This window comes from Mastomys coucha, unplaced genomic scaffold, assembly GCF_008632895.1.
Source record: "Mastomys coucha isolate ucsf_1 unplaced genomic scaffold, UCSF_Mcou_1 pScaffold11, whole genome shotgun sequence".
Lineage (NCBI taxonomy): Eukaryota > Metazoa > Chordata > Mammalia > Rodentia > Muridae > Mastomys > Mastomys coucha.
The window spans coordinates 12421253-12435498 of record NW_022196893.1 but is presented as its reverse complement, the minus strand read 5'-3'; the positions used below and the strand labels follow the sequence as shown (position 1 = coordinate 12435498).

The 14246-nt window shown below is 42.3% G+C and overlaps 1 protein-coding gene across 2 annotated transcripts in view; it reads right to left on the bottom strand.

Moving 5' to 3' along the window:
- Positions 1-226: 226 nt before the first annotated feature.
- The window catches only part of Ep300 (E1A binding protein p300), a 73355-nt gene continuing 59335 nt past the window's right edge, over positions 227-14246 (bottom strand). For both annotated transcript variants that reach the window (XM_031350112.1, XM_031350122.1), the window contains exons 23-31: positions 13669-13736; positions 12829-12979; positions 12571-12717; positions 12157-12270; positions 11313-11478; positions 9686-9850; positions 7756-7917; positions 3709-3990; positions 227-3512 (exon numbers count right to left, since the gene is read on the bottom strand). In XM_031350112.1, the coding sequence (XP_031205972.1) occupies positions 1323-3512; positions 3709-3990; positions 7756-7917; positions 9686-9850; positions 11313-11478; positions 12157-12270; positions 12571-12717; positions 12829-12979; positions 13669-13736 (3445 nt within the window). In that variant the 3' untranslated portion in view covers positions 227-1322. The remainder of the gene's footprint in view (positions 3513-3708; positions 3991-7755; positions 7918-9685; positions 9851-11312; positions 11479-12156; positions 12271-12570; positions 12718-12828; positions 12980-13668; positions 13737-14246) is intronic.

Below are 14246 nucleotides of genomic sequence, written 5' to 3'. Positions count from 1 at the left end.
CCTCTGAGTCATCTCTCCAGCCTGACTTCCAGCTTTTATCTTCCTGCTTCTACCTTGCAAGGACTGGGACTGCAGGTAGATGTCCACTGTAGTAGCATCGCCATGGCTGGCAGGGGGACTGACTGGTACACATCAGGCAGACACTGTAGCAGCTTCATCTCCAAGGCCTAGCCTTGTGTTTTCTAAGACAAAAGATGAGCCCTAAAGAAGTGACACAAAGCCCAGGTGTCTGTCTCACACAGTTTATTTAACAATAGGTAATAAGAAATCAAATTTAACAGTCTATACAGTGATCCAAAGCTCATATTTATAAGTAATCAATCTTAATTGCATGATTTACAACAGTTGAGGGTTTTTGCTTTCTATTTTCAAGTTTTACAGAAAGTGTACGTGTGTGGGGGCAGAGTAAGGAAGAAAGCAAGTGAAGAAACCTCAGATTTGCATGTTAAAATCACCCCACTGGAGTCATTTCTTACCCTCTTTTTAATTTTTTTTTCCTTTGTTAGATGTAAAAATAACAAAAAAATTCTCTCAAGAAACAGAAACCACAATATTATAATACATCAATTTGGCAGCTGCCCCTGTATATTATGAAAAAGTCATTTTTTTTCTCTACATGTACAAATTATCTTAATACTTGAAGTTTTACCCTTAGACTTACGGAATAGAAAATTTTCTGGAGCACAAAAGTTGACTTGAGGGGTGGAAAGAGGAGGCCTTTTAAGTTTTTTTTTTTTTTTAATGTTTTTAAAAGAATGAACATCTTTGCACCCAGAGAAAAAAATTGGTATTTTAATATATTTATATATATTTATATATATATATATATATAATGTAATTTTACGTAACATTAACCCCTTTTGTCCTCTGGTTTTAGAAATGTTCTTTTTTTTAAAATTCTTTCATAAAGTGAGGAAAATAGGGAAAAATGTCAACCATCTGCACCAGTAAATAATAACTATTAATATTACATATTTTCATTAATTTAAAAAAAATAATAAAACCTATCGGAGGTGCAAGGCAGGAGCATATGGTTGGCTTCAGACCTCAGTTGCCTCCCAGTGCACACTTGAACCACACACACAAGGGGAAAAAGAGCTGGGGTAACCAGCCATAACAAAAATATATTCTTTGTAATCTATTATCCCTCAGGTTCATCTGGCATGTTTACTTTAAACCATAAATGGCTACTGCACAGTTCTTACATGTTCCAAGGAAAATGGGTCTTTTAGGCTAAGAAAGATTCAAAAAAATTGTCTTCAGTACAAAAAGTCTTGTTAAGAGAAAATAATCTTTTGCTCCCAAAATCCTACAAGGTGTCTCTAGTGTATGTCTAGTGTACTCTGCGAGAGGTTTGAACTCAAGTCTGCATTATCGGTGCTCAGTCCCAGGTCCGTGGCACTTGCACCATGGAGGTTTGCCATGCCTGGATTGCTAGCGAGCTGTGAAAGCATTGAATTCTGGTCTGGGCTGGCAAAATGCCCTTGTTCCATGGGGTTGGCAGCCTGGGCAGCTACCAGTCCAGGATGTGGGGAACTGGTCTGTGGAGAAACATGGTGTGGAGAAGGCTGAGGCTGCATCCTCGGAGATGGGCTGGAATGGGGGGGCTGAGACTGTGGTCGAGGAGAAGGGACAGGCTGGGGAGAGCGCACTTGATTGGAGAGAGAATTAGGGATTTGTTGACCTTGTAGGTGTGGGGACTGTGCCTGATTTGGGAGCATATGCTGCTGTGGGCTCATAGGGTTGGGCTGAGCAGGAGACCCCATCTGTTGCTGAAGAAGTCGCTGCTGATAGGCCTGTAGACTGGCTCCTGCCTCAGCCCCCAGAGCCTGGGGAAGCTGACCCATTTGTCCCATATTTCCTTGCTGCATTTGCTGCATATGATGCTGCATTCGCTGCTGCTGCTGTTGCTGTTGGGGTGGATAGCCAATTCCTTGGGGCTGCTGGAACTGGTTGTGGTTGCCCATTCCAGGGCCAATTCCTGGCCCTGCTCCCTGCTGTTGCATCATCTGACGTCTTAAGATGTCTCTGAACTGTGAAGGCATGGTATTGTGATTCATGTTCATTTGCTGAGCTTGGGGACTCATTCCTCCCATGGGTGGCTGGAGCTGCTGCTGAGGCTGCTGCTGGGGCAGGCCAGCTCTCTGAACACCTGCCTGCAGAGGATTCATGTTCTGCAAGGCTGGGTTGGAGTGGACACCTTGCTGACCAGGCATGGTAGGAGGCTGCAGCCCTGGCTGTCCCTGGGGCATGCCAGGCTGTCCAGGGAGAGGCTGTGGATTAGAGTTGGCATACTTGGCAGCCCGCTGCTTGATGAATGCAGCCAACAGTTGGGGGTTGGCATGAAGGATACTAAGCACCTGTTGCTGCTGTAAGGGAGAACTGGGAGACCTGAGAGTCCGCAAAAGGTTTTGTAAGGCTTGTTGAGACACAGTGCCTGGCTTGAGGGGGCTCACACCTACTTGGCCCAATCCTGGTTGTGGAGCCATGTTCAAAGGCTGACCATGCTGGGCCACTGACATCATGGCTGGCCTTGGCATCCCTGACTGCATCTGCTGGGGCTGAGGCATTCCTCCTTGGGCCCAAGGTGGCTGTTGCTGCATTCCTGTGGGACCCATTCCTGGATCCAAATGCCCACCAGGACCTCTGGCCATAGGAGGTGGGTTCATGCCCATAGGGGCCATGGGAGCCATCTGGGGCATCTGGTGCTGGATTGGCCTTTGGAAAATTTGTACATGGGCCATCTGGCGCTGTGTCTCTGCTGCCCTCTGAATCTGCATTGCCATTTCTACTGCTGCAGGTGGAGGTCCTGGAAGGGGGGGCTGAGCAGTCTGAGGTGGGGTTGGTGGGGTCACTTGGCCTGCTGCCTTACCCTGGGACACAGGGCCAGTAGTTTGAGTCCTGGGTAAGTAGGGTGTCATGTTGTTGGGAGGAGTGGGCTGCGGCTGGGAGGTGGGCTGGGGCTGGGGTGTCTGTGGGGTAGCTGGCTGTTGGCCAGTCGGGGTAGTTGGAGTAGCAGGAGTTGGGGACGGAAGGCCCTGCTGCTGCCCTGCCACACCAGTTCGTTGCATGCTGGCCATCCTCCTACGGAGCATCTGAGCCTGTTGGAGCCGGTGCTGCAGCTGTTGCTGCCGGAGCTTTTGCTTGATGTTGAGGCAGAATGGCACCGGGCACTTGTTCTCCTGGCAGTGCTTGGCGTGATAGCAGCAAAGGGCAATAAGCTGTTTGCAAATGGGGCATCCACCATTGGTTTTCCGTTTGCAGCCTTTGGTATGCTGCACAACCCTCTTCATCTTCTGGCAGGAAGGCAGGGAACAGTTGGCATTGCGGCACTGGCAGGCATGTACCAGAGACTGGATGCAGCGTTGGATGCTCAGGCGGCGAGAGTCTCCTGGGCTCTGTGTAGCTGTAGCTTGCTGGTTATTGCTCTCATCATCCAAGCCAAGGCCTAGTTTCTCCATTTTGTGGTCATGATTTTTAGTGTTATAACAGGTGATACACAGGTCATAATCCTGAAGAAGAAAAAACAGAAGATGCAGGTCAACTCTGCAAAACTGAAATAAAAGCTCCCTTTATAAAACACAATGAATCTCTTCAACTCTGTCACTCCCAATAAGAGGGCAGATGTTTGTAACATATGTCTACATTACAACTCATACAATGGGGACCAGTGTGGCCTGTCCTGTCCTTCCCACATGTAATGCCTACCTCACACACAGTGCAATGCCAGCGAGTCTCCACATGGTGCTTGCACTCATTGCAGGTGTACACAAAGCGATCTTGACTCTGTGTATGGAGCTCCACCAGCATGCACATGGTAGACCACTGGGCTCTTCGAAGTGAAGAGAATTCCAGGTGCTTGTCCCTTGCAAGGGTGAGGAATGCATCTCTACCATCCATCAGGTCACAGGGGATGAGAGGGTCAGGATCAACAATGGGAGGCAGGGAGTTGGGAGCAGGACAAGCAATGAGGCGGATTACAAAGAAGACCTGCCAACAGAAAAGCTCATTGTGACTCTGGAACTACAATGCCACTGCAATAGAAAGGCACCAGAGAAGAGATGAGAGAGCACAGCAGGGTTAGCTGAAGCCCTTCTTAATCCTTGTTCATTTTGAGACTTTAAAGAACCTAAAATTCAGGCCAGGTATAGTGAGTGGCTCACACCTTTAATCACAGCACTCAGGAAGCAGAAGCAGGAGTTTGAGGCTAGCCTGGTCTATGAAGAAAGTTCCAGGACAGCCATGGCTGTTATATAGAGAAACACTATCTTGAAAACAAAAACAAAACAAAACCCTAAGATTCATATCCTGTTACTTTGTTTCAGTAAAACTTCAAAAAAACCAACCAAGCCTGGTGATGGTGGCACACGTCTTTAATCCCAGCACTTGGGAGGCAGAGTCAGGTGGATTTCTGAGTTCCAGGCCAGCCTGGTCTACAGACTGAGTTTCAGGACAGCAACAGCAAGGACTACACAGAGAAACCCTGTCTCCAAAAACCAAAAAAAAAACCCCCAAAAAACAAAATACCAACAAAAACAGTATAAGGCTAGGTGTAGTGACACATACCTTTAATCCCAGCACTCAGAAGGCAGAGGCAAATGAGCTCTGGGGTTTTGAGATGAGCCTAATGTACAAAGTAAGTTAGACTCTGTCTGAACTGAACCGAACCAAACTAAAGCAAACCACAGACTAGCTCAGGGACAGAACATGTGCAGTGAGTAGTATAGTATGCTTGAAGATGCAGTCTACGGCTTAACCTGAATCTAGGTACTAGAAAATATACAATTAAATCTAAGTGGAAACATCCTGCAAGACCTGAATAAAGGTCTGCTGTAAACAAACAATGCAACAAAATCATAATCAGTTTGGATGTTTTTCTCAGAAGGTACTAGCTAAAACATAGACAACAAGTAAATAGCAAATGGCACACAGAGTCCACATACCTTTTTCAGGTTCTACTTTAAAAATACATGTGCATGGATTTTACTTTTTTTGTGAATGAGTAGTGCAAATTAATGCTTTGCTTACATTAATTTGCACTACTTGTGTGCCTCTTTCGCCAGGCAAGAAAATTTACCACCTGCCCTCTACTCTTGACCAGCTCTGGAGAGGTTGAAAATTTGTATAAATTGGCATAAAATCCTAGTCATGAATTTGAAATGAACCTCCACAATCTGAGATTAGATATCCTAAACTGCTTGCAAATGGGGGCATCCACCACTGGTTTTCCACTTGCAGGATATTCTAAGATTAGATAAATTAAGTCAAATAAGGGGCTGGAGAGATGGTTCAGTGATTAAGAGTCCCAGCAGCCACAAGAATGCTCACATGTCTGTTACTCTACTTCTCTATTCCCCTATGCTGGAACTATGAGCACTTGATGTGTACACACACACACACACACACACACACACACACACACCCTCAGGGGCTAGAGAGATAGCTTAGTGGTTGTGGGAGTACTGGCTGCTCTTCCAGAGGATCTGGGTTCAATCCCCAGCACCCATATGGCAGCTCATAACAGACTGTAACTCAAATTCTAGTGGACCAGCCACCCTTATACAGACATTCATGTAGGCCCAACACCAAATATACATAAAAATAAAAAAACCGAGTCAAATCAATCACCATTAGCTCTTCAAGTAGTACTATACTCTCAAAATTGGGCAAAGCTATTAGTAATGTTTTCTGATAGTGCTATCCACTAGAATGCAGGAGGACCTTCCATGCCAGGGGCATTGGGGGATGGCATTAGGCATTATTAGCTTTGGTTGTATCAATCTGTTAGAATTAGACTGAGGAAAAATATGGGGGAAAATTCTTTGAGTATTTGTACTTCCTCACCATACTGTCTTTTCTAGAGATGGCTGGCTAATCTAATTACAATAATTAAGTGATCAGTCTTCTCACAACATAAATATTGTTTAAGAAATTGCTTATGGGGGGCTGGTGAGATGGCTCAGCGAGTAAGAGCACTGACTGCTCTACAGAAGGTCCCAAGTTCAAATTCCAGCAACCACATGGTGGTTCACAACCACCAGTAATGAGATCTGACACCCTCTTCTGGTGCATCTGAGACAGCTACAGTGTACTTATGTATAATAATACATAAATCTTTGGGGTGGAGTGAGCAAGGACTGAGCAAGTGGGGTTGATTAGACTGGAACTAGCAGAGGACCTAAATTTGATACCCAACAACCACATGAAGGCTTACAACCGGTTATCTGTACAGCTACAGTGTACTCATATACATAAAATAAATAGATAAATCTTTAAAAATAATGCTTATGAGGCTGGTGAGATGGCTGAGAGGGTAAGAGAATCGACTGCTCCTCCAAAGATCCCAAGTTCAAATCCCAGCAACCAAATGATCTGACGACCTCTTCTGGTGCTATAGTATATGTATGTATGTATGTATGTATGTATTTACGTTTGTTTTTCAAGACAGGGTTTCTCTGTGTAGTCCTGGAACTCAGAAATCCGCCTGCCTCTGCCTCCCAAGTGCCGGGATTAAAGGCGCATTGCGGCCAGTGTACTTATTTGTAATAATACATAAATCTTTAAAAAAAAAAAAAAAAAAAGGAATTTGCTTATGAAACTGGGCGTGGAGGCTCATGCCTTTAATCCCAGTACTTGGGAGGCAGAAAGATCTCTGGGAATCTACAAAGTGAAAACTAGGGCTGTTACTCAGAGAAACCACATCTTGAAAAGCAAAATAAATATAAAATGAAAAGAAACTGGTTATGATTTCATCTAAGAATAGAGTTCAACTGTGATAAGAAAAAAACACATGGGCTGGGGATGTAGCCGAGCTCGGGAGCCTGGTCCTAGGCATGCAAGATTGTCCTTAGATACATAGTGAGTGGAGAACAGCCACATCATTAAATGATCTCAAAAACCACACGATTCCTTTCTTACTAATCATGGTTTGTTTCCATTCCCAAACTTCTTAGGAGCACTGACTGCTCTTCCAGAGGTCCTGAGTTCAAATCCCAACAACCACATGGTGGCTCACAACCATCCGTAATGAGGTCTAATGCCCTCTTCTGGTGCATCTGAAGACAGCTACAGTGTACAGAGGTCCTAAAAAGTCAATTCCCAACAACCAGATGAAGGCTCACAATTATCTGTACAGCTACAGTATATACTCATATACATAAAATAATAAATAAATAAATCTTTAAAAAAAAGAAAAAGTGTTGGAACATGCCATCAATCTCAGTACTAGGAAGATAGAGGCAGGAGGATCTCTATGAATTCAAGCCCATACGGGGAGGTTATAGAATAAGACCCTTTTATTATTTTATTTATTTATTTATTTATTTATTTGAGACAGGGTTTCTCTGTGTAGCCCTAGCTGTCTTGGAACGCACTCTGTAAACTAGGCTGGCCTTGAACTCAGAGGCCAACCTGCCTCCCAAGTACTGGGCTTATTAAAGGTGTGCGCCACCACTGCCCAGCGACTCTGTCTTAAAAAAGTCAGAAACCCAAGCAAATTTATCAATAAGCTTAGATAAATAATGCTTATGCTTTAAGACACAATGCAACACCATGTAAATTTATAACAACCTCATAGAACATTTTTCAAAAGCAGACTCTAATGCATACTCTCTTCTTCCCAGTCAACCTTGTTCCAGTCAAAGCATTTCTTCTCTCCAAATTTCCAGCAACCCGGGGGTTCTAATCATGCCAGCTGAGGTGAGCAGCTTAGAACCCCGCCTGCCACATCCTTCTACCCTGGTGGCTGCCTCTTACCTCTTTATGCTTTTCCATGGTGGCATACAGTTTCTGAGAAAGGTCATTAGACACATTGGGCATACCAGGCTTCTTCTTATTGCCCCTACTCAGGCTGCTCTTGTTTTTGCTGGTTTTCTTGTTATTCTTCTTCTTGGCATTTTTGCTGTCTCCTTTTGTTACCTGTAGGGCAGCACAAAGGAAAAATGATAATGCTAGGTTGTTAAGACAGATCTGGAAATGAGACTAAATTAAAAGACTCTTTGACTCTTGGCTGATATATATATATATATTTTTAAATTATTTTCTGCAGCTGCTTATCACTATTTTCCTTTTCATGTTTCTCTATTTTTAACTTGCAAGCAAATGCTTAACTATTCTTTTTTGCGTATGTGTGTAGCTTGATGAATGTATGCCATCTGTGTGCAGGTTTTTTTAGAGGCTCTCTGATTCCAAAACTGGAGTTATAGAAAGTTATGAAATTTTTGCTCTGGGTACAAGGAACAGAACTGAACTGGGCGGGCTCCTCTGGGAGAACAGCGAGCACTCTGGAGCCTTTCTAAATTGCCTCCTGACAAAGACCCCAAGCTTCATTATGGAAATGAAAGCTTGTAAACTTTTATTTTTAGAAAAAGCCTCAATTTGCTGTGTGCTGGTGGCCCATGAATTTAAACCTAGCACTCAAGCTTGCTGGCAGATCTCTGAGTTCAAGGCAACCCTGGTCTGTAGAGTGAATTCCGGGAAAGCCAGGACCACACAGGGAAACTGTTTCTAGAAAAGAAAAGAAAAGAAAAGAAAAGAAAAGAAAAAAAAGAAAAAAAAAAAAAACAAGAAGAAGAAAGAGAAGTCCCAGTTTGCAGAAGCCATTGACTCAAATGTCCAGATTAGAGACAAGACTGAAGAATGAATGGCACCATGGTTGGTAACCAAGGAAAGAAGAGGGAAACCAGCAAGCTGCCAAACACAATAACCTATTCAGTCATGAACTTAACAAAAGGTAAAATCTGGTAAATACTGGGGGGAGGGGAGGGAGAGGGAGAGAGAGAAAGGAGGGGAGAGAGGGAAAGAGAGAGAGGGGGGGAGGGAGGGAGGGAGGAAAAGAGAGAGAGGGAAAGAGAGAAAGGGAAAGAGAGGGAGATAGAGATGGAGGGATTGATTGATTACCGATGGGTATTGCCTGCTTGTCTTAAAGGCTTTCATCACTGTGTTTTGGTGCTGGAGCCTGATCTTACTCATCTAGGGCCCTTGTACTTGTGCACACCATGACACACACCTATAGAGGTCAAAGGACAACTGGATCTCTGCTTCAACCACGTGGGTTCAGGGAATGAATTCTGGGTTTGGTGGCCAAATGCTCCAGCCTTTTTACTTTTTCCTTCTTTTTGGACAAGGTTTCACTATATAGAAGTCTGGCCTTGGAACTCACATGAATCTGCCTACTTCTACCTCCTGAGTGCTGAAATAAAAAGGTGCATGTCACTCCACCTAGTGTGCCCGAATTTATTAAGTTGAAATTTAAAGAACAGTCTAGATGTGCCTGGTCAATAACTGACCAAGGTCCTATGAAAGAGACAATGTAACTCTGCTTGAGGCTGTGCCTGCCTGTAATCCCCAGCACTTCTAGAGAAGTATACTAGAGAGGATATATAGTCAGCAAAGCCTGTAGCAGCCACATTTGGCCTATTAGATATATTTTTTGTACAGTCTTCCAGGAACTTATATTACCCAGTGTCCAGGATACTACTAAGAAACACAGAACCTCTTAGTTCTGAGAGTTTACCTGCTATGCAGCCAAAGTTGGCCTTGAATTCTGTGGCCCAAAGTGCTGAAATTAAGCTCATTACACCTAGCAGAATCTACATTTCTCTTTTACAGCAAATTGAAAGAGTAAACCCTGTTCTGTATTATCAGCATCATCAAGGTAGACACTGCGAACACAGAAAGCCCTTACATCAGTACTCTCATTGCTGGTGTTCTCTTCCCGTTTCCTCTCTTCCTCTTCCTGTTCAAGCTCCTTGATGCTTTCTTCCAGAACATTGGGCCAGAAATCACCTTCAAAATAGGGTAGTTCCTTTGCACTTGTTAATCGATCTTCAGTAGCTTGTTTTAAAATATCCTGTAAAAAAATCCCCATGATTAGAATATTTTTAATTTTTAAAAAAAGGTTTATTTATTTATTTTATGTCTGTGAGTACACTGTAGCTGTCTTCAGACACCAGAAGCTGTAATCAGATCCCATTACAGATGGTTGTGAGCCACCATGTAGTTACTGGGAATTGAACTCAGGACCTCTGGAAGAGCAATCAGCGCTTTTTTTTTTTTTTCAAGGCAGGGTTTCTCTGTATAGCCCTGGCTGTCCTGGACTCAGTCTGTAGACCAAGCTGGCCTCGAACTCAGAAATCTACCTGCTTCTGCCTCCCAAGTGCTGGGATTAAAGGCATGCACCACCACCGCCTGACTGCAATCTGCTCTTAACCATTGAGCCATCTCTCCAGCCCGATTAGGAATTTCTATGCTTTCTTTTATTTATTTTTCGAGACAGGGTTTCTCTGTATAGCCCTGGAACTCAGTATATAAACCAGGCTGGCCTCAAACTCACAGATATCTACCTGCCTCTGCCTCCTGAGTACTGGGACTAAAAGACGTGCACATGCACCACAACCACCTGGCTGGGCTTTCTGTTTTTAAAAAGCTTTCATTGTATAGCAAACATGAAAATGTTCTCTAGGGCACATGCCAGAGATATTCAGAATACTAATTTGTAACAACGTATTTCCTTCTTTCTTTCAGAGAGGGTATCTCTATCTACCCTTGATTCACTATGTAGAGAGTTCATTATGTAAACCAGACTGGCTGGTCTCAGAATTCAGATATCCATCTACTTCAGTCTCCTGAACGCTAGAATTAAACACATGTAATTACTATACACAGTTCTTTCCTTTTGGTGACTAAGTGTCCCTTAGGCCAGGATGGTCTGTAATTCCCTATATAAACTAGTCTGGCCTCAAACTCAGAGATCTATCTGCCTTTGCCTATCCAATTCTAGTAAAGACATGTACCACCATATCTTACCCACGACAGATTTAATTTTTTTTTTAAATTTATTTATTATATGTAAGTACACTGTAGCTGTCTTTGGACACTCCAGAAGAGGGCGTCAGATCTTGTTACGGATGGTTGTGAGCCACGATGTGGTTGCTGGGATTTGAACTCAGGACCTTTGGAAGAGCAATCGGGGCTCTTAACCACTGAGCCATCTCTCCAGCCCCAGATTTAATTATTAAAAATTACATTTTTTTTTTATTTTGCTGATCCATTTCTCCAAACTCCCATGACACTTCTGAACTTTGAATCACTTTCCTGCCTCACTTTCCAAATTAAGATTATAGGCAAGCACTACTTTGCTTATCTATAAATCATACAATACCTAGCCTTTCTAAATTTGTAATTTTATGTATTAAAAATAAACTTTAATGAACTAACATAATTATAACAGTTACACGTTATAAGACTGGACAATACTTGTCAAAGAGAAGGCAGAAAATAGTAGACTGGTACATTTCTATGTTCCAACTGACCTTGTAGTCATGGACAATTCGTTCTGATACAGCCTTGTCGAGCATCTTTTTGTACCATTCTTGGAGGCGCTTGGGCTTTGGTATCTTCTGATCAGGTGGATGGCAATGGAAGATATAGTCATCCCCTTCACTTGGTGGACAGGCCCAGATATGTCCTGTTGTGTATCTAAAAACACAAAGAGAAGGATATCAAGCTATCATTTGTGTTAGAGAAAGCTATAGTAGTCCTCCTGCACACAGTAAACAACAAGGCAAAAGGACAAGGACACAAATGCTTACTCTCCACAGCCCCCAAACCAGATGCACTACAGCTCTCATACTGCCTACGTGTTTGCAAAGGCCATGGAGGAGTTGCTGTGAATTTCATTTAGAGAGAGGCTTGATTCTTGGTTCTAAAACCTCAAGTCTGTATAAGAGAAGAAACCCATCCTAACAAATTAAGTGTAAGGTGAACCACTAAAAGTTAGATGGCAAGTATTCTCCAGGATGGATATACTTTAAAAGTAAGGACCACCTTCACACCTTAGCTTATGAACTTGTACTCTCCACTCCCAGGCCTCTTGTATGCTGGAACTGTACATACCACATTCAGCCTGTTGTCAGTCTTTATACACAGGTATAAAAGGATCAAGAAAACATTTCATTTTCAAATGAATAATATCAATGGTTTCAACAAAATATAACTAAAGGACTAGTTTATTAGTTAACACATGGTGATATCATCTTTATATCACGGAAGATCTACCAAATTGATGTCATGGCTTCACTATATCATAACCAACATGAGAAAGCCAAAATACATAATTAGATGTTTCTACAACATATCACTTTTTAATATGCTTACCCTAATTTCTTGACATATTCCAAATATCCAATTAGAATTTCATGATAGACTGCAGTCCGCAAGCATTTAGGACGGAAGAAATGAACACTATCGAGGTAAGATATGTATACTCTCCTATTTCAAAAACAAGGAAAGAAAAGTGTTTCATCACATATTAAATTATTGTTTATATGGCTAAAGATATAAGCATTCTTTCCTGTGCTCTTGTTACTTGTAATTATCATGAGGAAGTCACAGGTGTGACTCTGGGGACCTGGGTTGGCCTAGGCTCCCGTGTGACTGAGCTGGCATATGCTATACTTGCCTTCTTGTTTCTGCCCAGTGTGCTTTTCTAATATGTTGTTATCACATGAACCCAAAACCCTGGCCATTCCCTCTCCCACAAAATGAGAAGCTGGTCAAATCGAGTCCTACCTCTGGTTGGGAGGGGGACAGTCAGAGCCATACTCTTGAACATGCATGCCGAAGAAACACAGGTCAACACCATCAATTTCTTCAAAGGCAAACAGGGCCTTTGTTCGGTATGGGAAAGACTCTGCCATCTCTCCGCTATCTACAAACCTACATAATTCAGATTAAAAGGAAATCACAAATCATTCAGGTTGAAATCAACAATAACTGAGTGTACACAACTGTGGAACTATAAAAAATGAACTAGAGATTATTAGACACCTTGCTTTCATGCCTGGTTTCACTTCCACAGTTTTGTCAGAAGCGTGAACAACCCGAACAGTGACCTCTCCTGATTCAGGGTGATTTTGTCGCCTCAAAAAGTCATTCACTCGATTCTCCAGAAAGGTCCCAAGTCTGGTAGACGGCAATCCTAGAAATATAAAAGTTACAAGTTACCAAGGTATGTTCTTGTGAACAATTCCTAATGTTAAAGAGTAGGAAAAAAGTTACCGTGGCTCAAATTTTCTATCAATATTGAGGGGTTCAACTAACCTGATGTATTTGTTTTTTCAACATAGAAAGGTAACTCTTGATCCCTTAACACAAAATATTAGGTAAGGCCAGAAGGTGTCTGTAAATTAATTCTACAGTGATTCTAGTCAATCATTTTTACTTGTGTCCCACATTATGACATACGCCAGACCAGGAGAAATATAGGGGGAAAATGTATTAAAATTTCAGCAATTTTTTTTTATAGTTCAATATTCAGTATGCTATAGGATTATTTTATTTTAACTAAATCTCTTTTCCTCTTTTGAAAGAGGGGCTCACTAAGTAGACAAGGCTGGCCTCAAACTCAAGAGATTCACCTACCTCCCGAGTTACAGGGCTTAGAGATGTACACAACACTTGGATAATTTTCAATAAGATTCAGGATTTTATATATGTGTGTTATATATATTATTCATATACATATGAATAATTTTAAAGAAAGGACAGGGTGGCTGCAAACTCAGAAATCTACCAGCCTCTTCCTCCCAAGTGCTAGGATTAAGGAGTGTGCCACCACCTCCCAGCTATTTGTATAAAGTAAGGTTTACCTCTAAGAATGAGACTTACTTTTAGCAGAAAATTTATTTTCTTTCCTAGTTCGTGCAGTTTTCTTTAAACAGCCATCACAGACAAACCTAAAATGTAAACCAGGACTTTGCTTATATAACATAAAAATCAAAGTACCACAGAACAAAATCTATCATTCACATCCAGGTAAACTCAAAAAAAAAAAAAAAAAAAAAAAAAAAACCAACTTGGCACACGTTCCTACAAATATAACAAAGTTGATATAACCAGTAAACAGTTCTTAGAAGACAGGTCTAGGATTTCTAGCTGAAAGAAACAAGAGAACAACTGTAATCCCAACTGAGAATGGGAGACAGTAAAGTCAAGAAGATCCTGGCTAGCAAGTGAGAGCATCTCAAAAACACCTACCAACATAAAAGAAGCGTTTTGCTCTCTCCTTAGGCTTCTGTGCTACATGGAGAGGGCGGTGAGGAAAGGTTGGTCAAAGCTATAGATTACAAAGCAAGTTTGACGATAGATCCGTGTTTCCTCACACCAACCACTCAACCACATAGCCACACCCACATACTCTAAGTATACACTAGGCAAGTTCTATACTACTGAACTGTATATATCCC